Source organism: Octopus bimaculoides, chromosome 6, assembly GCF_046866305.1.
Source record: "Octopus bimaculoides isolate indiv1 chromosome 6, ASM4686630v1, whole genome shotgun sequence".
NCBI classification, from domain to species: domain Eukaryota; kingdom Metazoa; phylum Mollusca; class Cephalopoda; order Octopoda; family Octopodidae; genus Octopus; species Octopus bimaculoides.
The window spans coordinates 63,357,037-63,380,698 of NC_142933.1; the positions used below are offsets into that span (position 1 = coordinate 63,357,037).

At 38.7% G+C, this 23,662-nt stretch overlaps 1 protein-coding gene across 2 annotated transcripts in view; it reads left to right on the forward strand.

Annotated features, from left to right (window-relative positions):
* The window catches only part of LOC106868719 (uncharacterized), a 62,996-nt gene that overhangs the window by 29,239 nt on the left and 10,095 nt on the right, over positions 1-23,662 (forward strand). For both annotated transcript variants that reach the window (XM_014914110.3, XM_014914111.3), the window contains exons 2-5: positions 5,007-5,060; positions 11,404-11,550; positions 12,669-12,978; positions 20,852-22,147. In XM_014914110.3, the coding sequence (XP_014769596.1) occupies positions 5,007-5,060; positions 11,404-11,550; positions 12,669-12,978; positions 20,852-22,147 (1,807 nt within the window). The remainder of the gene's footprint in view (positions 1-5,006; positions 5,061-11,403; positions 11,551-12,668; positions 12,979-20,851; positions 22,148-23,662) is intronic.

Here is a 23,662-nt window from a genome sequence, read left to right on the forward strand (position 1 = left end):
ATCGAATTTGATTTTGATTTCACTTGCCTCAACAGGTCATCGCAAGCAGAGTTTAGTGTCCAATGAAGGAAAGGTATGCATAAGTGGGCTGGTTACACCCCTAGCATAAGCCATGGGTTATGGTCTCACTTGGCTTGCTGGGTCTTCTCAAGCACAGCATATTTCCAAAGGTCTTGGTCACTAGTCATTGCCGCGGTGAGGCCTAATGTTCGAAGGTCGTGCTTCACCACCTCATCCCAGGTCTTCCAGGGTCTACCTCTTCCACAGGTTCCCTCAACTGCTAGGATGTGGTACTTTTTCACACAGCTATCCTCATCCATTTTCGCCACATGACCATACCAGCGCATTCGTCTCTCTTGCACACCACATCTGATGCTTCTTAGGTCCAACTTTTCTCTCAGGGTACTTTCACTCTGTCGAGTATGCACACTGACATTACACATCTAGCGGAGCATACTGGCTTCATTCCTTGCAAGCTTACGCATTCTCCTCAGCAGTCACAGCCCATGTTTCACTGCCATGTAGCATGGCTGTTTGTACACATGCGTCATACAGTCTGCCTTTTACTCTGAGTGAGAGGCCCTTTGTCACCAGCAGAGGTAAGAGCTCTCTGAACTTAGCCCAGGCTATTCTTATTCCAGCAGCTACACTTTCAGTGCACCCACCCCAGCTACTGACTTGGTCACCTAGGTAACGGAAGCTATCAACTACTTCTAGTTTTTCTCCCTGGAATGTCTCTGCACATTTTCAGTGTTTATTGTTCCTGAGCATCTGCTACATACAAAACTAACTTCCTAGTTAGCCTTCCTTTGATATTGCTGCACCTCTTATGTGTCCATAGCGCACACTGGGTACATCTTATAGAGTTTCTCCCTACGCCTTTTCCACAGATTGAACAGGGCCATCTACCTGAAGGGATTTGTGGTTCGTCTGCCTTCCTACTTATTAGGACTTTGGTTTTAGCTAGGTTGACTCTAACACCCTTCGATTCTGACCCTTGCTTCCACACCTGAAATTTCTCCTCTAGTTTTGATAGCGACTCAGCAATTAGAGCAAGGTCATCAGCATAGAGGCACTCCCAGGGGAATCCTGTTTTGAATTGCTCTGTTATTGCCTGGAGGTCTATGATAAATAGGAGGGGGATGAGGACTGAACCTTGGTGGACCCCTACCTCTACTCAGAATTCTTCATTGTACTCGTTGCCAACCTTCACCTTACTGACAGCGTCCCTGTACATGGCTTGCACAGCAGAATAAGATTTTTTAAAATATGGACTGGCTAGAAGGATCCAACTGAGTAATATAGGAAATCTAATAGGTCCATAGGTAAAAAATGGTTGAGAAACACTGCTCTAGACTGAATTTTAAATTTATTGCATTTTATATATATATATGATATTAATATTTTCTTACAAGCTAACAAGCTTGTATATGGTCACTAAAAGAAAAAAAGATTTCTTAAACTTCTTTTACATACAGCAGCTGTTCTTGTACCCATATGCTATTCTACCATAGCCTCCAGTCAACTTTGATGAATGACTTTTGGTAAAATGTGTGAAAACCCACTGTATGAGAGTATCTTCTGTTGCTGTATTTTGGTAAAAGATACATGCGGTATAGGGCAATGGTAACTGACTAATGTAAACAGTTAAGATTTTAAATATAAATTATTTACAAGGCATTTGCGATCATAAATAAAAAAAATTAAAAAACTGATCTACTCGTGAAAGTTGAGCCACTTATCAGCATTAATCCTTTAGCATTCAGATTACTATGACAAATGTAATGCTTATTTATTCACCTTGTTTTGAATTAATCATGCATTATCTTGTAGCTTCGAGATTTTGATGATGCAGTTGTATATCTTTAGAATGACAGTGTAGGATTGGTGCAAAAGGCTGGATCTGGCAAGCTTGAACATAAAGCAGGTAGAATATTATGTCAGGTCTAAATACTGAGGGGCTAAATTGTGCAGTTCATGAGTAAAACTTGCAAACTTTACAAAAGCTATGCCTCAGTTTCTGATAATCTTAGAACGCAACCATATAGCTATAACACTCTTTAAGTTGCAATTTTTCTGAACTATAGACTCTATATAAGACACAAGTGCACTCCACATTTCAGTAGCATTAGCATAAAAAATCATTTTCAGTGGCATACCTACCAAAATACCTCTCCATGCTGATCGACATACTTTTACTAATAAACAAGCACTGATGTCGCACTGACATGCTGTATTTCTTTTTTTCTCTTTTATCATTGCTATAACAGTCACTGTTTCTGTACTAAAAGGCTGTATACTATCTAATTCCTCAACTTCACCTCATTTCTACAGTAAAATTACTCTTTACTGCTATATGCACATTAACCTTGAAAATTAAACTGATGGAAAATCCCTCTAATCAAAGAAAGATGCATTAGATAATGTAGCGTGATACACACAGTGTCTGAAGAAAGGTGAAATAGTCACAGCTGGAATTCTGTTGATCATAGGTTTGCTGAATAAGGGCTACCCAGAGGCTAAACAATAATTTTGTTGGAAGATATTCATGATTAATGCTGCAGACCTTTTTGTTGTGAGAGTAAAAAAGATAATTGACCTTATTGTACCTACTGTTCAAGTGGTATGAGGTGGTTTATAGGTGCAGGCATGACTGTGTGATAAGAAGTTTGCTTACTGACCACATGATTTTTAATTCAGTCCCACTGTGCGTCACTTTGGATGAGTGTCTTCTATTATAACTTGGGGTTGACCAAAAGCTTGTGAGTGGATTTGGTAGTCAGAAGCAAAAGGAAGTTTGGTGTGTGTCTTTGTGTTTGTGCCCCTCACCACTACTTGACAACTTGTGTTGGTTTATTTACATCAACTCTACAGTCTTAGAGTGGTTAATATTAGGAAGGGCATCCAGCTGTAGAAAACCTTGCCAAATCAGATTAGAACCTGGTGCAGCCTACTGGCTTGTCAGTCCTCAGTCAAACCGTCCAACCCATGCCAGCATGGAAAGTAAACATTAAACAACGATGATGATGATGATGAGTTCTATGAGAATGGAACTGTATTATTAATTATTTGCTAAAATACCAAATTCCTTTAGAAATGTTTATATGTAGCGAACATTGCCTTTATAACCCATAGCAGCTAAATCTCCTTCAAATCACATTCTATAATCTTCAAAAAAGAAGGGATATAGACCTCTCTTCCCATCTGACTTTACTGTAAAAAATAATTACTGATTGTGGTAAAAGAATCCTTGCATCTTGCACCTGCGAAGTCTTAATTAGCAAAAAATCAAAAAAGCTCGTTTTGTCTTAGGAATTGTAACGGAAGGTGTAGAGAAAGTTAAAGGAATATGATTAAGTGGATCTAAAAACATGGTCTTCAGTAGTGTTATATTGTTATGTTATTGGTTGATAGAAATTCTGTAATTTTTTTCTGGTTTGTTAGATTTACATAGTGTATTTATTGGTTGTCATCATCATCATCATTTAACGTCCGTTTCCCATGCTAGCATGGGTTGGACGATTTGACTGAGGACTGGTGAGACCAGATGGCTACACCAGGTTCCAATCTGATTTGGCAGAGTTTCTACAGCTGGATGCTCTTCTTAACGCCAACCACTCAGAGAGTGTAGTGGGTGCTTTTACGTGCCACCGGCACGAAAGCTAGTCAGGCGGTATATATATATATTGTTAGAATGTGGCACCTATAGGCAAGTTGAGAATGCATACTGATGGAAACTTTATAGACACAGTTGTAAAAGAGAAGGTGAATATTCTAAATAATCTGAAGTACCATTCTTGCAGTAACTGATCTTTTGGTATTATTAGCATATTTAATGCAAGTAGCATTAATAAAAGTGAATTTAAAGGATGATGCTGGTTATGAATGTTGTATTCAAATATGCATTGTATGTTAAAAGGCTTAACTGATGTGGCTTTGAAGAAAGTGTCTGGTGCACATCAACAATATATAGAATGAAAGGGAATGTGATGTTGATTATCAATATCAGCAATTTGATTAAAGGAAAAGAAAAACCCCTCAATGGAGCATTATACCTGCTCAATACATGTATGATAAGGTCTCACTGTGAGGTTGTCAGCTGAGATTATCCAAGCAATTTGTAAACAAACTGGCTCAATGTATTTTCAGAATCTAAAAACAAATTAAAGAGTGATTCTATTATGAGCAAGTATTATATGCTGTACTGAAAACATGTCCTGTAGCTGTCATCATTGGTTTTAATCCTTCAGCTTCTGAAGTGAATATCCAACCCACGTATTCTATTTGCTTTTTGTTCAAATTGGTCAGATCTAGCTGTCATTCTAAAAATAAACCACTATATCATTGAAATGACAAAGTTATAAAATAATGCATGATAAATTTAAAACAACATGAATAGGTAAGCCTTATATTTGACAATAATTTGAATGATGAAAAGTTAAAGATCAGATCGGCTACAATCTGCATTGTTTGTATGTCCACAAATTTCATTCAATTGATTGTATTGGAGTTGCCACTTTTGCTTGTTTTAAACAATCATAGAGGGCGATTTTGGCTACTAATTCCTTGGGTAATGTCTGTTGGTTGAAGCTTTTCAACTCAGTATATTACATATGTGAGATTGTACATATTTTTTTGTTGAATAAAATGACATATTGGATGATTTCTTTCTTGTAAACTATCCATGACAGTTCAAGTCCACTTTAATCATATGATTATTATCCTTTTAAGGCTATTCTGTTCTTTTCAATATATTCAAATATTTAAGACAGAATTGTATAACCTCCATATTTAAGTGTTGTTTGAGCAGGGATTTGGCTGCTCCATTCACAGATCCAGGGACAATGGTAGAAGTTCCATACATGCTTGTTTCTCTTTCTCCCTGACTGAATCAATTATTTTGATAAGGGAAACTGGAAGATTCAGTATTTGATATTTCCTTCATTTTGATCTTATTTGTTCAAAAGATTGATTAAAAATTTTTTTTCTCTGCTTTCCCTTTATAGGATTTAGAAGACTTGGAAGCTTTGAGGCAAGCTGCTCTTGCAACAGTGAAAGCAGTAAGTATATCACCATTTAGATTTTAATTTTAGTCTTTAATATTGCTACTGTTTAGTTCCAGGTCCTTCTCAGTTGAGATCTTTGATGTAAATAATTTCAGTCATTCATCTTTTTTGAGATATTTTGCACCTGTTTACATTATCTAACATGTATTTCTTTTCTTAGATGGAATAGCATGACTTGAGAGAGATTGAATGTCATTTCTTATAGGTTGAACAACAGTTTAGACACTCATGTATTTGCTTGTTAGTAACATTGGTGGAGGTTTCATCTCCTATTTTAAAAAATTTTGTATTGCAATGTTTTTTGTTTTCATGCTGCAATATTCAGCACAATCTGTCAAAGAAAGATCTCATATTGGAGTAAAGCTCCTTGAAACCAAGGATATATTAGATAAGAAATTTCTGATGAAATACCTTTCATCAACTTCATCAGTTTTTGTAAAAAAATTTGAGTGATTGACAATAACCAAAAATGCAATAATAGGCTTTGTTTAATAATGTTTTGCTTGTAGCCCCTGTTGTTTGTTGCCTCATTGTAAGTGCTACAGTTCCTATAGAAACTATAGCCTGAATAGGTGTTGAACTTTTTTAAAGGTTTCTTGGTAACCACTCCTTATAAGTTGAAAACAATTCTTTTTTTTTTTTTGTTTTGTGTGATCCTCAAAGGAATTATCAATCAAAAGTTAGCACTTACAGACAAATTTTTAGAATTCTTGCTGGCATTAGGAAAACAAAAAGGAAATTAGTTTCATAAGAATTAAATTATTCCCTATTATATCAATGTAAGGACAAGAGAAGTAAATGTTATGAGACTGAAATTAATTAACTTATGTTAGTACTTTTTAAAAAAAGTATGGGCATTGCAACTTTTTGTATTTCCTTACAGAATTCAAGCCCATGTTTAAAATCAGTTGAGATGCATGATTGTTAGATGCTAATTTTCATGGATTACAACCTGCACTTTTGCAATGTGGTTATTGTCACCAAATGTTGTCCAGATTTGGGTATTTTCTGTGAATATTTCTCCTGATTTGAAATACTGGTACCACAGCTCAAACAATCCTTCCCATAATTCTGTTGTAACATAAGAAAAGTCTCTGAAAGTTTTTCCAAATTTGAAGCAATTTTATACCATGTTCTTTGAAATCCTTCAGTGTTTTTATTTGTGGCACCTTGTCAAGTACATTAAAATATACATTCGCTCTAGTGTGTAAGTTGATAACTGATGTGTTATGATGTGGCTATTATTAGACTAAAGGTGAAGGTTGAGCATACTGCACCAACTGGTTGATGCACTGTTGAGAAGTTTAATTACTTTTTGCAGATTTCGTATAATTTGAATTATAATGTGAGAGTACTTTTGGTTTCTGGTCATCATCATCATCATCGTTTAACGTCCGCTTTCCATGCTAGCATGGGTTGGACGATTTGACTGAGGACTGGTGAAACCGGATGGCAACACCAGGCTCCAGTCTGATTTGGCAGAGTTTCTACAGCTGGATGCCCTTCCTAACGCCAACCACTCTGTAGTGTAGTGGGTGCTTTTACGTGTCACCTGCACGAAAACGGCCACGCTCGAAATGGTGTCTTTTATGTGCCACCCGCACAAGCCAGTCCAGGGGCACTGGCAACGATCTCGCTCGAAAATCCTACAGGAGCCAGTCAGGCGGTACTGGCAACGGCCACGCTCAAAATGGTGCATCTCATGTGCCACCCGCACAAGAACCAGTCCAGGGGCACTGGCAACGATCTTACTTGGCTTGCCGGGTCTTCTCACGCACAGCACATTTCCAAAGGTCTCGGTCAGTAGTCATCGCCTCGGTGAGGCCCAATGTACGAAGGTCTTGCCTCACCACCTCAGCCCAGGTCTTCCTGGGCCTACCTCTTCCACGGGTTCCCTCAACTGTTAGGGTGTGGCACTTTTTCACGCAGCTATCCTCCTCCATTCTCACCACATGTCCATACCAGCGCAATCGTCTCTCTTGCATGCCACAACTGATGCTTCTAATGTTCAGCTTTTCTCCCAAGATACTTACACTCTGACGGGTATTCACATTGACATTACACATCCAACGGAGCATACTGGCTTCATTCCTTGCGAGCTTACGTATGTCCTCAGCAGTTACAGCCCATGTTTCACTGCCATGTAGCATGGTTGTTCGTACGCATGCGTCATACAGTCTGCCTTTTACTCTGAGTGAGAGTCCCTTTGTCGCCAGCAGGGGTAAGAGCTCTCTAAACTTTGCCCAGGCTATTCTTATTCTAGCAGCTACACTTTCAGCGCACCGACCCCCACTACTAACTTGGTCGCCCAGATAGCGGAAGCTATCGACTACCTCTAGTTTTTCACCCTGGAATGAGATAGAAGTTGTTTCCTGTTTGTTTGCAGTCTTTATTGCACCTGAACATCTGCCACAAACAAAAACTAACTTGCTAGTTAACCTGCCTTTGATGTTGCTGCACCTCTTATGTGTCCATAGCTTGCACCGGGTACATCTTATAGAGTTACTACCTACTCCTTTTCTACATACTGAGCAGGGCCATCTACCTGAAGGGGTTTGTGTTTTATCTACCTTCCTACTTATTAGGATTTTGGTTTTAGCTAGGTTGACTCTAAGGCCCTTCAATTCTAGATCTTGCTTCCACACCTGAAACTTCTTCTCTAGTTCTGATAGTGACTCCGCAATTAGGGCAAGGTCATCAGCATAGAGGAGCTCCCAGTGGCAACCTGTCTTGAACTCCTCTGTGATTGCCTGGAGGACTATGGTAAATAAGAGGGGGCTGAGGACGGAACCTTGGTGGACCCCTACCTCTACCCGGAATTCATTGCTGTACTCATTTCCAACCCTCACCTTACTGGCAGCATCTCTGTACATGGCTCGCACAGCTCTCACTAACCATTCTTCTATCCCAAGTTTCCTCATTGACCACCAGATAAGGGATCGGGGGACCCTGTCAAAGGCTTTCTCCATGTCAACGAAAGCCAGGTACAGAGGTTTATCCTTAGCTAGGTATTTCTCCTGCAACTGTCTCACTAGAAATAAGGCATCAGTAGTGCTTTTACCTGGCACGAACCCAAACTGCATCTCATCTAAATTGATTCGCTCCTTAATTAGTTGGGCTATGACCCTCTCTGTAACTTTCATAACCTGATCTAACAGCTTGATGCCTCTGTAATTATTTGTATCTAAAGCGTCACCTTTACCTTTGTAGCAGTTGACTATGATGCTGCTACACCAGTCATTGGGTATGACTCCTTCGTGTATCACCTGGTTCGTAATACGGGTGACTAGGCTATAGCCAACACTGCCAGATATTTTGAGCATCTCTGCAGTGATTCCTGATAGGCCGGGGGCTTTCCCGGTCTTCATACTCTTAATTGCTTTATCTACCCTCGTACTATCAACTCAGATAGCTGGTCCCTCTATTGGGTCGGCATACGGCAGGCTCTCTTTCTCCCATTCATTCTCTTTATTAAGCAATCTATCGTAGTGGCATCTCCAGACCTCTTTCTTTGCATCCTCATTTAATGCAAGCGTACCATCATCCATGCGAACACATTTCTCTCCTACAACATCACTATTCTCTCTCCTACACTGTCTTGCAACACGAAATACCTCGAGTCTTTGGTCCTCACGGCGCAGAACATTGGCAAATCTTTCCTTATCTGCTTCCCCTCTGGCTAAATAAACCTGTCGCCTAGCCTCCCTTCTGGCACATTGGTACAATTCCCTGCTACCACCGTTCTTCCAGTCCTTCCAAGCCTGTTTCTTTTGTCTAATAGCCCTGTCTACCTCCTTGTTCCACCACCACGTTACTCTGGGTCGGGAGGGGATCTTACACCACCCACAAATCTGGTCGGTGGCTTTCAACAGGTTGTCCCGCAGAAATCTCCAATTGTCTTCCACGTTGTATGATGCTATATCCCCTTCTATGTCGTTAAATGCTTCAAGTAACTTGTCTCTAAGTCTCTGTCCGTTTGCAGGGTCTTTAAGCTTCCACACCCTTCTCCTCCAAGCCTGTCTAATTCTGGGCACCCATTTTGCCTTGATCCCAAAGTCGCTAACTACTAATCTATGTTGTGGGGTACATTCTTCGCTAGGGTAGGTTTTGGCATTTATAAGCCGCCCTCTTTCCCTATTTCTGGCGAGGATGTAGTCGATTTGGCTAGAGTGTCTGCCGGAGCGGTAGGTGACTAGGTGACTGGCAGGTTTCCTGAAGTTGGTATTGCAGACCATAAGATCGGTTGCATCACAGAACTCCAGCAGTCTGGTTCCCTCCTCGTTGCGGGAACCGAAGCCATAGCCTCCATGTATGCCATGGAAGCCTCCAGCACGACGTCCGACATGACCGTTGAAGTCTCCAGCCACAAAGAGAAGGTCCCTGTCACTCGTCGACGAGGTAGTTTGCAAGAGGGTGTCATAGAATAGGTCTTTCAGACCATCTGGTAGCCCCGGTTGAGGTGCATAGGCTGAGATGACAGTAGCTAATCTATGATGAAGCACTAGTCTGATCTTAAGTACTCTGTCACTTACTCTAACGACCTCGATTACCTTATCCACCCATTTCTCCGCTAGAAGTATTCCTACGCCCCCGACCCTGTCAGTGTTCCCTGCCCAGAAAATCTTGTACCTGTGTTCTTTGCCTGTGAGGAACCTCGCAGAACCTCCTCTCCATCTTACTTCCTGGATGCAGCACATATCTACGCGTCTCCGTTCAAGCATCTCAACAATTTCACCAGATCTACCTTTCAGCGTCCCGACGTTGAGAGTGCCAATCCTAACAGTATGGGTGTTGGGGGTGTGGGCCTGTAGCCTGGGAAGGGGAAAAGCAGTGTCGTATCAATTCATGAAAACAAAAGGATACATTCCATTTCTCTCTGAGTATCATATTTCAGTTTTACACACACACACACACACACACGCATGTGCATGTGGGCTACATTTGAATTTAACCACTTTTTAACACTAATATTTTTTATGGGCTAATGAAAGAACATATTTGTTGTTGTTTAACCCCAGTTCAGCCTGAATCAAGCAGAGCTATGAGTAAAGACAGACCAGTTATAACAGCACCTCCTTTTTATTTGTATGTGGAGGGACCCTACATCACATTATCCAGTGTCTTTTTTTAAGACCATGTGATTTGAAGGAGACTTGGCTGCTGCTTCAGATAAGTTGAGAAACTACGTAGAAGCTCCCTCATTGGTACTGTGTAGTGAATTGCTCTTTGAAATATGAACCGAACATCTCTCAAATTGCACTCTGTCATTTTGGAAAGGGAAATCACATTAGATAAGTGATGCCTGCAAGGAGAATGGGAGGATCTTTATTAGTGTCTTTGACCATAATAATAACCTTTATACTTCACATGAACAACTGTATTTCCTTAATTACAAAATATCTGCATTATTACTGATGAGTGAGGCACAAACATTGGATTAGAAGGAGGAACATTTTTGATGTATATATTTTAAAATATGCTAAACATCTTAAGCTGAGTTGAAACTGAGCCAAGAGATACATTTAGGTATATTTATATTTCTGTTTGAATGCTGCATTTAAAAACAGTCTGAGGATGTTTATATTCTAATTTGAAACATAGTTTAGACAAATGTAAATGATTAGGTTAATAGTTTAAATAACTTGGATCTTTATAAACAGTAGTTAAGTTAGTGTTATTGCAGAAAGTAGTATGAAATAGAAATAACTAATAATAATAAAGTGATGGAAAAAAATAGTCTTTTTCTCAGTTTCTTTGCAAAGTATAGCTTTCACTGAATTTTCTGAAGTAATGATGAAAGAACCATTAAATATATATACAAAATGTACAAGTATTGGCATAGAAAAATAGAATCACTGGAAGGAAAAATATCTCAGACATTGTCCATATGAAAAACATTAAGTTTTTGTTAACATATGCAGGGAATATCAAAAAATTAAAACTGGAACTTTTTGTGTTAAAAAAATCTCAGGCTGACTAAAGCCTTGTGAGTGGATTTGGTAGACAAAAACTGAATGAAACTCATTGTGTGTATGTGAGTCTGTGTTTGTCCCTCACCTCCACTTACTGCTTGATAACCTGTTTTGGTGTGTTTACATTCCCATAACTTAGTGGTTCAGCAAAAGAGTTCAATAGAATAAGTGCCAGGTTTAAAAAAAAAAGTACCGGGGTCAGTTCATTTGACTAAAAATTCTTCAAGGCAGTGTCCCACCATGGCCACAGTCTAATGACTGAAACAAAGAAAAAGATAAAATTTAGTGGAGCTAAATAATTTATTTGTTTATATACTTTCCTTTTTAAGTATCTATTTTTGATTTTTTTTTAATAACTCTTTCAGCGAACAAAGGATGTTCCTGCTTGTGATGAGTCTATTGCTAGTAAAGTTTCCTTTGGAAATGAAGACGGTGATGATGATCTTATAGCACTTAGAGAAGCTGCATTGAAAAGTAAGGGACGTACAGCTACTGTTGATCAGGCAGATAAAGTAAGTATTTACTGTTTGTTACATTTTTACTGGATTAACTAAATTCCTTCTTTTAAACTATTCTAGTATTAGCTGTTTCAGATTATTCTTCATTGTATAACATTCAGACTTTCAACACTGACCAAAAAGCACTTTTCCTAATCCTTCCATTCAGCCATTGTATCTTTTACCTGTTTCTTTCTGCTGGGATTGGCACTTATCTGAATGGTAGACTAAATCTGACACCTTATTTAACACCACCTCTACTTAATCCTTGGCTGTCTTTTGTTCAGCTCCTATTGCAAGCATTCAGACCATGTTTCCACTTTGAAGATATGTTAATAATGAAACATGCTTCTTTATTCTGCAACAATCCAGAAATGGGGGGTTTCATTCACTCTTCTCCCTACCTACCTCAAGCTCAGCAAAAGGTCATGGTCATCACTTTTCGTACCAACTGAGCCATACTTTTTCACTCTCTTGATTTGGCTACCTTGTTAATTTCCTTCATCCCTCCACTTTGCATAATTCCTTTGTAAAACAGTCCTCTATTTTGTTTATATTATAATCTTTTGTAGTCATTTAAAATAGTAGTAAATGTCTCCGTCTTCCACTGTATGTAAGAATTTTTATCCTGTTTCTTTCATTAGTTGTTTCTTTCTTCTTGTTAGCAGCCTAATTCTAAGATAAAATGTTTTTGTTTTTTCTTGTTACATCATTTCAGTCAGTTTATTGAATTAATGCAGCATTAGTCTTTGAATTAATTAAATGAGTTAATTATTGAATTAATCAAGCATTACTATAACAAGTTATTTTCATTGTCTTCAAGTAATTTTCTACTATTTCCCCACTTTTGGTCTGTATTGGATGTATAGTTGTTTCGTCCTGATAGAACAAACCTTTATTAAAGGATAACATATTGAAGAACTTGAAGAAAAAGTTAGCTGTAATCAGCTGATATTTAATTAAGTTCATATTTCTTTTTGTATTTAATAATAGTCTTAAATTTTGACCCTTTAAGACTGTTTTGATAACATGTTGACTTTGAAAATGTAACATGAAGGAAATTGTATATAGTTATATTGACCGTGTTTTATCACATAATTTCTAATTTGTTGAAAATTGTTCATATATTCCAGGCAAAAGACATCTTTCTTAAACAGAAACACTCAAAAAAGAATCCTCAACATAAATTGAATCCTTACACTTCACAGAGAAATGGTAGCTGGAGAAAAACAGCATCAGAGCGCCGCCAAAGGCATTTGATTGTTATTCCACTAGAATCTTCACGTGCTGGTTCTCTGGGGACTGAGGATTCAGCTTCAAGTTTGAAAGTTGTGGTTCCTCCAGACAATCTGGCTAGTGAGCCATGTGACAGTAAGTCAACAAAAGAGCAATCTGACTGCACAACAGAATCTACGACAGACGAATCATGTCTTGTCAAAAAAAGTAAGAACTTATATATGTATATTAATGTGTGTGTGTATTTGGCCACACAAAAAAGACTACTCAATTTTTTGTTGTAGAATGTATATTAATTAGAAAGCAGCTGATTTGCTTTGTTGAAACTCAAGTTTCCTGTTATATGTGGTTGTTGCCTGAATCTTTCACTGAGTGAATCCTCAGCAGCCTCATATAATGGCAGTAGATTGGCAGTGTCAATAATAGATTGCTTTGTGGCACTTACCTTTTACTTGTTTTTGCCATCAGACTGCAGCAATATTGGGGCACCTTCTTGAAGGGTTTAGTTGAACAAATTGACCTCCAGTACTTATTTTTTTCTTCTAAGCCTGATACTCATTTTATCAGTCTTTTTTGCCAAACTGCTAGATTACAGGAATGTAAACAAACGAACATTGGTTGCTAAGTAGTGAAGAGGGTCAAAGATGAGTGCGTGTATGCGCGCGCGCGCGCACACACACACATATAAATACATGACAGGCCTCTTTCAGTTTCTGTCTACCAAATCCACTTGCATGGCTTTGATTGGTGGCCTGGAGCTATAGTAGAAGATACTCGCCTAATGTGCCACACAGTGTGACTGAACCTGGAACTATGTGTTTGGAAGCAAGCCTCTTCCCACACAGCCATGCCTATACCTATTTGCTTGAACTCTCTGCACTCTGAGTTCAATCTCAATGAAGTTAACTTTGCTTTTTATCCTTCAGAGATAATAAAGCATTAGTGCAGAGCAGTAGATTGGCAGAATTGTTAGTCATATTGGATATTTTGCAGTTTCTGTCTATGTCTGTACGATCTGTATAGTCCAAATTCTGTCTCCTGACACTAGACAAAGGAAAATGGTAACACTTCTGTTAGGAGTTGCAACTGACAGAAAGTATCAGCAATTGCAAAAAAACACAAAGCAATGGAAACATAAACACAAACACACATGTAATGTGTGTGTGTATGTGTATATATTGTCGTCATCATTATTTAACATCCATCGTTCATGCATGAGTACTTGGGATGGTTTAACTAGATCTATCATGCTGGAGGACTGCTTCCTGCTCCAGTGTCTGTGTGGTTTCTATGGCTGGATACCCTTCCTAACACCAACTGCTTTGCAGAGTGTACTGGGTGTCTTTTCTTTTTTAGTTATGTTAAATAAAAATTAACTCATTGCACAATACAGGTGTTAAGAGGTTAATGTTTGATAGGACAAGCACAGGTGTTGAAAGGTTAATGTTTGTTAGAAAGACAAGAGGTATATGGCTGAAGGAGATAAGAGGAAGTTAGTGATTAGTTGCTAGAACAAATTCAAGGAACAAGAAGGTGAGAATGAGAAGACATGGATGAGAGATCATGGGAGGGGATTAGAGAATGTATGGGTAAAACCAGTATATAGAAGTGTAAGGTGGGAGATATAGGAGTGGCTCAGGAAGGAGAATAGAGCAGAAAGCAAGAGAATAATGTGCAAAGTGTAAGAGTTGTGGAGAAGGAGATATAGGGATATATAAGGGGCTATTGTAGGTGGGCTGTGATGGTAGATATGAGAGGACGTTGAAAATGATAGCAGATAGGATGTATGTTTAAAATGATGTATAGCAGAGGTGGGTAGAGAAAGAGAAAAGTTGTGGCTGAAGGCACAGAAAGGAGGTGATTGGTTGAGATAGTGTGAGGAATGGAAGTAGTAGGGAATGGATTGGATGTAATATGTGACATACTGCTCTTGTACAGCAACTGTATAGCACCATAAATGGTGGGGAGGAATGCTTGTCATGTCAGGGAGGAGGAGATTAGGCTTTGCACGTACAAGCATAACAGTGATTTTAGGATATCATTTTTGCTGCAGTGTACAGGTTTTCTTGAGCACAGCAAAATGTCAATCATATCAGTCCTTTGTCATCTCTGTGAGGCTCAAAATCTTGAAATCAGCCTTCAATACTTCATCCCATGTCTTTCTGGGTCCCCCTCTTCCATGAGTTCCATCAACTTCAAGCAGTCAACACTTCTAAATGCTGCTGTCTTCATTTATAATGCACTAGCAGAGGCACCCGGCATTGCTCGGGAATGAAATTGTTGCTTATATACTGGATGAAAAAAAGCAAAATATGCTGTATAGAAATTTGAGGACATTCTGTAGATGGACTCTCAGATGAATGATGGCTGGGCGCCTCTCATGAATGGGAAAATTGAAGATGCGCCAAAAAGCCTCATTGGTACTTGGAAACTTTTACGAAAATTAAAGTGGGGATTAAATGAAAAAAATGATTTACGTCAATATCCTCACAAGAGTAATTGAAATAAATGGCGATTGTGGACCCCCCCCCCACGCACGCACGCACACGCACACACACACACACACACACAGAGTATCACACATCAGATGAAATGGACGTGTGTGTGTGGCAGAGAGAGTGAGAGAGAGAGGTCATGTATACGTACATGCATAAATATGCATAGATCTTTGTGTGTGTGCATGTGTATGAAAGAGAGAGAGAGAGAGAGTAAATACTACATGCACGCTACGTCAATACCGGAAGTTGACATTTCATCATAAGTATGTAAGCATTTGGTACAAAAACGTGCAAATAGAGAGTGAAGCTTTGTGCCGTTGTTACATCAATACCGGAAGTTGACATTGAGGAACCTTTTTAAAGAAGTGAATCATAAATATAAAGCAATATTATTTATTTTTAATAAAAAAAATCAAATGAAGAGCCTAACATTTATCCGAGGTCAAATTATTCATGCATCACAAGTATGGAAGTAAATGGTGAAGCCGTTTTCACGTGATAAGCGAATACACACACATCTCTGTTTTATATACTAGAGATTACATGAGCAAACTAGTGCAGTCATCTCCCTTGCATTCTACATTTATTTCCTCTTATACCTAACTTTTCTCTCAATATATTTGCTCTTTGTCATATATGCACACTAACATTGCATGTCCAATGGAGTATATTAGTTTCATTACTATCTTGTTTCACGTCTTCTTCATTCAGAGCCTACATCTCACTATCTGTAGCATCACTATACATATGCAAGCATTATACAATCTGCCTTTCACTTACAGAGACCTTTTGTTGCCTACAGAGGTAATAGCTTTCTGAACTTTCTCCATCCTATTCTTATTTTAGCAACTATACTTTCAGAACATCCTCCTCTGCTACTAATTAGGTTGCCTAATTTTTATTCATTAGACTGAAATTAAGTAAGTAAAAAATGTACTTTAGCATTAGAGGTACTCATGTGTGCAGGAGAAATAACTATCCTGTTATTGATAGTCCGTGGGGCTAAGTGAATAGAAGTACAAAGTTTCAACTTTGTAGAAATAAACAGGGAAGATATGGGAGGAAATTATCAGATCTGGCGATGTTGGGCCAACTCAGTTGATGTGATTACAGAAAATGTTGGTGTTTAGAGAGGAGAGATGAGAAAGATGTGAAAAAGATACGTCTAGATTATAGAAATAATTTTTCCCTTTTTTGTCTGTGATAAAAGCAGCATGATTGCAGAAATGGTAGAATACAAAAGCTGAAATAAAATGACTTAACATTTTTTATCTTACCTTTATGTTCAAACCCAGCATGGTTGATTCTGCTTCAATAAAACAAGTACCTGTAATATTTTACATTCAGCTTACACTGTCTGAAATTCTTTTCATCAACTGTTGGCTGCAGATCACAATTTTTGCATAGCTGACAGTATCACTCCTTCAAGTAGTACTGAACTGCATTGATGTTACCAAAAATGTCTGTTTTTCTTTTAGCCTACATCTTAGCATGCTTTTTCTCTCATCATCTAGCATGCTTTTACCCTCTTGCAACCACCGCAAGAAGCTGTAACTACTCCACTATAAAGGAACTATTTTGTTTCACCTTGGTTTTGGATTTGCTATTTGTAATCAACTTTTACCTTTCTTTTACATGCCTCTCATATCCATGATGAAGCATGTTTTGTTTCCCTCTCCATTGTAAGAATCATTATCTTGTTCTTCCTAAGATTTATGCAGGTTGTTGATTCAGTTGAGAGCTACTGGTAACATGTAACCCAGTATAACCTGTCACATGATCGGGTCGTTGGTGACTAAACTGGCAACCCCGTCAAGCTTGCTTGGTGAGGAGGGTGATTGTTGGACACCCTGCAAGACAAAAAAAAATAAGACCTGTCAAAGGGCGGAAGAACTACTGTGTAGTCAACGGCCAATTCAACAAGTATCTTGTTGCAGTGAAGTGCATGTGTGCTCCATTGACCTGGAGAGCTATGCTGGAGGGAGAGAAATCTTCAGGCAGGTCTTACCAGGCCAGACAGGTTGAAGGGTAGGAAACAGACAAAACCTTAATGACAATAAATCGAAGCATCGACAGCAGGGTGTGGATTTAGTTATTGGCAGGACCTAACGGATCAGATTCCTGGCTTTGAACTAGCAGGATGTCATGCAGAGGATCTTAAATACAAGACAATGGATGAGACCCTAATATTCCTAGTTAGATGGAAACTGCGGGACCACATGGAGCAGCACCTTGTGAGACTTACAGTATGCGCAACCAAAACCCTTAAATGAGATGAATGTATTCATAAATATACACCTTCTTAGGAGGTTTATCTGACAATATATTCCATCTTGATATTGTTATCCCTCACAACTCATATGCTAAAAACCCAAATTTATAGTGTTTTCTAACCTAAGTTAGTAGCATTGTTAAGATAAAATTGTGTGACTAATGTTTTGAATAGTGAGCTCATATATCTTAAGTTCAAATTCATTGGTGACATTTTTCTGTATTATCATCATCATCATCATTGTCATTTAACATCCGCTTTCCATTCAGGGATAGGTTGGACAGTTTAACTGAGGGCTGGCAAGCCAGAAGGCTGCACCAGGCTCCAGTCTGATCTGGCAAAGTTTCTACAGCTGGATGCCCTTCCTAATGCCAACCACTCCGAGAGTGTAGTGGGTGCTTTTTAAGTGTCATCAGCATGAGGGCCAGTCAGGTGGTACTGGCGTCGGCCACGCTTGAATGATGCTTTCTATGTGCCACTGGCACAGGGGCTAGTCAGGCGGCACTGGCAACAACCACACTTGAATGGTGCATTTTATGTGCCACCGGCATGGGTGCCAGTCAGGTAGTACTGGCATTGACCACAACAATGACTTCACTTGACTCCATAGGTCTTCGCAAGCACAGTTTATTGCCCAATAATTGAAGGGTACTCATAAATGAGTTCATTATACTGCAATGGCATAGGCGACGGTTATGGTCTCACTTGGCTTGCCAGGTCTTCTCAAGCACAGCATATCTCCAAAAGTCTCGGTCACTTGTCATCACTTCTGTGAGGCCCAACATTTGAAGGTTGTGCTTCACCATCTCATCCCAAGTCTTCCTTGGTCTACCTCTTTAACTGGTTCCCTCTACATTATCACACAGCTGTCCTCATCCATATGCAACACATGACCATAGCAGTGCAGTTGTCTCTCTTGCACACCACATCTGATGCTTCTTATGTTCAACTTTTCACTCAGGGCACTTACACTCTGTCGAGTATGCGCACTGATATTACACATCCAGCAGAGCATACTAGCTTCATTTCTTGCAAGCTTATGCATGTTCTCAGCAGTTACAGCCCATGTTTCACTGCCATGTAGTATGGCTGTTCGCACACATACGTCATACAGTCTACCTTTTACTCTGAGTGCGGAGCCCTTTGTCACCAGCAGAGGTAGGAGCTCTCTGAACTTTGCCCAGACTTGATCACCTAGCTAACAGAAGCTATCAACTATTTCTAGTTTTTCCCCTGGCATGTGACAGAAGCTGTTTTCTGTACATTTTCAGTGTTTGTTTCCCCTGAGCATTTGTCACACACAAAAACTATCTTCCCTGTTAGCCTTCCTTTAATATTGCTGCACTTCTTACGTGTCCATCATCTACCTGAAGGAATTTGTGATTTGTCTGCCTTCCTACTTATTAGGACTTTGGTTTTTGCTATATTGACTCTTAGGCCCTTCAATTCTAGACCTTGCTTCCACACCTGAAACTTCTCTAGTTCCGATAATGACTCAACTATTAGAGCAAGGTCATTAGCATTGAGAAGCTCACAGGGGTATCCTGTCTTGAATTCCTCTATTATTGCCTGGAGGACTATGATGAATAAGATGGGGCTGAAATTTTTCACTATACTCACCTTACTGACAGATCCTTGCACATGGCTTGTACAGCTCTCACTAACCACCCATCTATCTCTAGTTTCTGTATTGACCATCAGATAAGGGATTTGGAGACCCTGTCAAAGGCTTTCTCCATGTCACCGAAAGCCAGGTACAGAGGTTTATCTTTGGCTAGGTATTTCTCTTGCAGATGTCTTAGCAGAGATATAGCCTCAATGGTGCTTTTCCCTGACACAAACCCAAACAGCATCTTGTCTAAATTAACTCTCTCCCTAATTAGTTGGGCTATGACCTTCTCCATGACTTTCATTACCTGATCCAACAACTTGATACCTCTGTAATTATTTGTACCTAATGCATCACCTTTACCTTTGTAGCAGTTGACTATGATGCTGCTACACCAGTCATTGGGTATGACTCTTTTATGTATCACCTGATTGGCTATACAGGTGACTAGACTATAGCTGACACTACCAGATATTTTGAGCATCTCTGCAGTGATTCCTGTTGGGCTGGAAGCTTTCCCTGTCTTCATACCCTCAATTACTTTATCTACCAAGGTACTGTCAATTCGGATAGCTGGTCCCTCTGTTGGGTTGGCATTTGGAAGGCTGTCTTTCTCCCATTCATTCTCTTCATTTAGCAATCTTTCATAGTGGTGTCTCCACGTCTCTCTTTGCAGCCTCATTAAATGCAAGTGAGCCATCATCTATGTGGACACATTCCTCTCCTATGACATCACAATTGTCTCTCATACACGAAACACTTCAAGTCTTTGGTCATCACAATGCAGAACATTGGCAAATTTTTTCTTATCTGCTTCTCCTCTGGCTAAGTAAACCTGTCTCCTAGCTTCCCTTCTGGCAATCTGATACAATTCCCTGCTACCACTGTTCTTCCAGTCCTTCCATGCCTGTTTCTTTTCCCTAATGGCCCTGTCAACAATATTGTTGCACCACCACATTACCTTGGGTCGAAAGGGGATTTTGCTCCATCCACAGATCTGATCAGTAGCCCTCAACAGGTTGTTCCATAGGAACCTCCAGTTGTCTTCCACATCATGTGATGCTATATCCTCCTCTATTTCGTTAAAAGCTCTGAGTAATACGTCTCTAAATTTCTGTCCATTCACAAGATCCTTAAGCTTCCAGACCCTTCTTCTCCATGCTGATCGTCTTCTGGGCATCCATTTAGTCCTGATTCTGAAGTCACTAACTACTAATCTATGTTGTGGAGTGCATTCTTCACGTGGGCATTATAAGTAGCCATCTTTCGCGTTTCTTGGCTAGAATGTAGTCAATTTGACTGTATATTTATGGAAGACTTAATTATCTGAACTACATAACAGAGATCTTCTTAGAATGTATTTCAGAAAGACTGGTATCCTGTGCGTTCTGAGATTCATTTTTTTTTTTCCATGATATGAAACCAAAGCTGAAGTACATGTTCTGAAGATTCTCTTGAACTTTTAGTGAGATATATTTATTGTGCAGTAGAAGTTTAAAGCTAGGTACTAGCTCTCAAAAGACTTTTGTAGCTCAAGAGGTATAACAATAAAGTATAGGAAAAATTATTGATTATTCTTGTTTTGAAATAACAAAATAACTTGTCTGTGCTGTTTTGTTGTAAATTTATATTTATGAATAGTATGGTTTATCTAGTTTCAGTAGATAACTTTTCAATGATAACTTTTTGTTTCTTTTTCAGGAAAGGTTGGGAAATTTAGTCGTTATGATGCTGATGAAGATTCCGAAAGTGATGAATCTGTTTTAGATTCTTCTGATCTCTCCTCTCCTACAGTAACCCATGCTGCAAACAACAACAGTAAATTAGAATCTGACTCTGATTCAGATTGCTGTCTTTCACTCACCTTAGACACCCGAATTGTCACTCAAGAACGACCTCTGGAGAAAGATGAGAATTCTGACACTGAAAGAACTGTTGATAGTATTTTGTTTGAAGATAAACTTTCAGACTGTTTATTACAGGAGTATGATGAACCATTGTTGGACATTGAAGAAAATGGTGATATTGATGATGCGATTGAGGGGAAATCACCTGAAAACCTCACCCCAGAAATTCCATGTTCTGAGTTACTTGATGTTGAGCCTCTTGATGCTGAGCCACTTGATTTGGAACCACTTGACGGAGGACATTCCACAGGACTTGAAGTCTTTGAGGCAAGGAAACGCAAGTTTGATTCTACCAAAGAAATATCACATTCTGAATTGAAAAAAACTATCTCTCTGAAGGGCATTGTACCTAAATCTAGAAAACATCGTAAACACCACCGAACAAGTGATGCATTACATTCCAGCAGTGAAAAGGAATCAATATTACACTCACGTGATCTGAGAGAACGAAATTATGATGAGGCTGATACTTCAAAGCCTTTATCATTTGTCAGTCAACATCGAAGAGAGCGTGGACATCGAAGAGTCCACAAACGCTCACGTAGCCGCAGTGAAAGCAAATATGGTGGCGGAAGTTTATCTGATGATGTTAGCCAATCATTACAGAAAAGAGAGAAAGTGTCAGTTCGACAAAGACGGTCTGGGAGTAGTTCTAGTAGTAAACGTTTTGTTTACCCTGTCTCAAATAATGAGGGTAAGCAACGAAAAGTTATTCAGAAGGAAGATGGCAGTAGTTGGGCCTGTCGTAAAATTATTACAAGTAAATATTTATCTGATCAAAGTGACTCTGAGGAATGCAACGAGAACACATTTTTAAAAAAACATTGTCAGTCAAATTCTCGCAAATTTGATCTTTTGGACTCAGTTAGTTCTGTTAAACAGGAGCACAAACCAAAATCAGTGCTAGCACATAACAGAATTCAAAGTAAACACTCAACTGTGAGAGGTTGGATTAGCCTTATGGAAGATCGATCAAAAAGAAAAAGGATTACTAAAGATACTAGCCGACAACTACAACAGACCAGTGAAGATCAGACTTATTTAGAAAGGCCACCTAAAAGCCCAGTGGTGAACATTACTTTCAACTCAGGTTAGTTGTAGATATTTTTATAAAAAAATTTGCTTTTTTTTTTATATTAATGTTTTTCACTGGGGATGTTTACTCAAACTGGTGTAGTTTTACTTGATAAGGATTTTGACTGGATATGAGCTTTCAACTTATACTTTACAGAGAACAATGAATAACTACTCTTTCTCGAAAGAAAAACAAGGAAGACAAAACTATTCTCCCAGTCAGAAGGCAGTAAAAGTGTGGAAAATTTTTATGTGAATGCAAGAAAAAACTTTTAGTGCGTTTGTTATACATTAGTCTGTTTCTTTTTTTTTCCTCTATTTCTCCCAGCCTCTCTCTATCAAGGTGTTAGGCCTTTAAGTTGTTGAGGGCTGTTTGTCCCTATTGCATTAATATAGTAGACATCAATATTTCTCTTTTTAAAGATGGTATGCACTAAATTGTCATCATCATTTTATATCCATTTTCCCATGCTGGTATGGATTGGATGGATCTATCCCCATGCTGTGTCTCAAGTCTTGTGGTTCTTTGTTCTTTAACCTTCTCAGACTTGGGCTTTTGTGTCCAACTTCACCCTCTCAGACTTGGGCCCTTGTGTCTAACTTTGCTAAGCAAAAAAATAAATAGTTGCACATACAACTCAAAAGTAATGATTGCAGGCAAACTAATGGACAGAATTGGCAGCATCTTCTTCTATGTATGTTGTTCATTACTGTTTTATTTGGAATCAGGCTGTAATGCTGTTTAACCTATTCCTGTTTGTTTTGTTGTTGTGTATGGATGCCCTTATCACCAATGATCACTATACAGCTTGGACTGGATGTATTTATCATGTCATAGGCATTGGAGAGGCTTTCTAGAATCCTCTTTACTCTGAATTAGAAATAATTTCCTTGTGACCTAGTTTTAATTCTCAGCTCATAGATTTTTTTACATTTTCATTAAAGCCTTTGGGATAAGTATAAATGTCTTAAATATTATTTGAAAGAAAAAAAAAGAACTTCCTTTGTGAAACTGCAGGTTCTGTAAAAATATTTTTTATAACGTTGATAGAATAAGTTGAACATATTTATGATCATAGGTGCAAGTGTGGCTGTGTGATAAAAAGCTTGACAGGTGATATGATAGAAGTAAGTTGGTCTCCTATGTTTCAGTTCTGTTCTATATTACAAAATGCTAATCTAAACTAAAACCACGTAAGGTGTTTGGATTGTCTCTAATGCTTAATAATGGTTGTATCTATTTCTTAAGCAGAATGTAAATGCTTATTGGTCAAGTGAATTGACTGCAGTATTTTGCTAAATATTTAATGAGCTAATGAAGGAATCTATCATCATTTTAATGTCCACTTTTCCATTGCTTACATGCATTAGATAGAGTTCATTGAGGCAGATTTTCTATGGTGAGATGCCTTCTCTGTTGCCAATCCTCACATTCTACTGAGCAAGATAATAATAATTCCTCATGGTGAGGCATGTTCTCAGAATATTGGAAATGAATGACATTGCTTTTATGAAAGTGACAACTATTTTA